The sequence below is a fragment of the Myotis brandtii genome, unplaced genomic scaffold, assembly GCF_000412655.1.
Source record: "Myotis brandtii unplaced genomic scaffold, ASM41265v1 scaffold743, whole genome shotgun sequence".
Classification (NCBI taxonomy): Eukaryota; Metazoa; Chordata; class Mammalia; order Chiroptera; family Vespertilionidae; genus Myotis; species Myotis brandtii.
The window spans coordinates 1,254,736-1,255,190 of record NW_005370960.1 but is presented as its reverse complement, the minus strand read 5'-3'; the positions used below and the strand labels follow the sequence as shown (position 1 = coordinate 1,255,190).

The 455-nt window shown below is 67.7% G+C and overlaps 1 protein-coding gene across 1 annotated transcript in view; it reads right to left on the bottom strand.

Annotated features, from left to right (window-relative positions):
* TNS3 (tensin 3) overlaps positions 1-455 on the bottom strand; it is an 84,539-nt gene that overhangs the window by 41,853 nt on the left and 42,231 nt on the right. Inside the window, exon 8 of the mRNA XM_014530527.1 lies at positions 226-355. Coding sequence (XP_014386013.1) covers positions 226-355 — 130 coding nt within the window. The remainder of the gene's footprint in view (positions 1-225; positions 356-455) is intronic.

Genomic DNA, 455 nt, shown 5'->3' with positions numbered 1-455 from the left:
CCCCACCACCTGGCCAGGACACACAGCCCAGAGCCGCCCCAGCGCCCGGCACGGACACGTCGGCGGCTCGCTGTTTCTTTAGAACGCCTCTGTGCTGTCAGCGGTCAGTCCTTCCTGGCACTGGTCACAGTTTGGTCCCCTGGGTCGTTAGGGGAGGGGCAGGGAGAAGAGAGTCCCACGGGCACCTGCGGCTCCTCCACACTGTCCCTCCGTCCGCGGCCTCACCTTGGCAGGCACTGTCCAGGTCCTGCTTCCCGAACACCAGGCTGCAGCCCTGCACGGCGCCCGTGTGGAACTGCAGGCGGAAGATGACGTCCCGGGTGGCTGAGCGGTACTTCTTGTGGTAGCACTTCACCTGGGGAGAGGAACGCAGGCTGCAGGACAGCCCCTCCTCCCTCCGCCTGCGACAGGACAGGGTGCGCGCAGGACGGAGGAGGGCCGGGGCTGTGCACGGA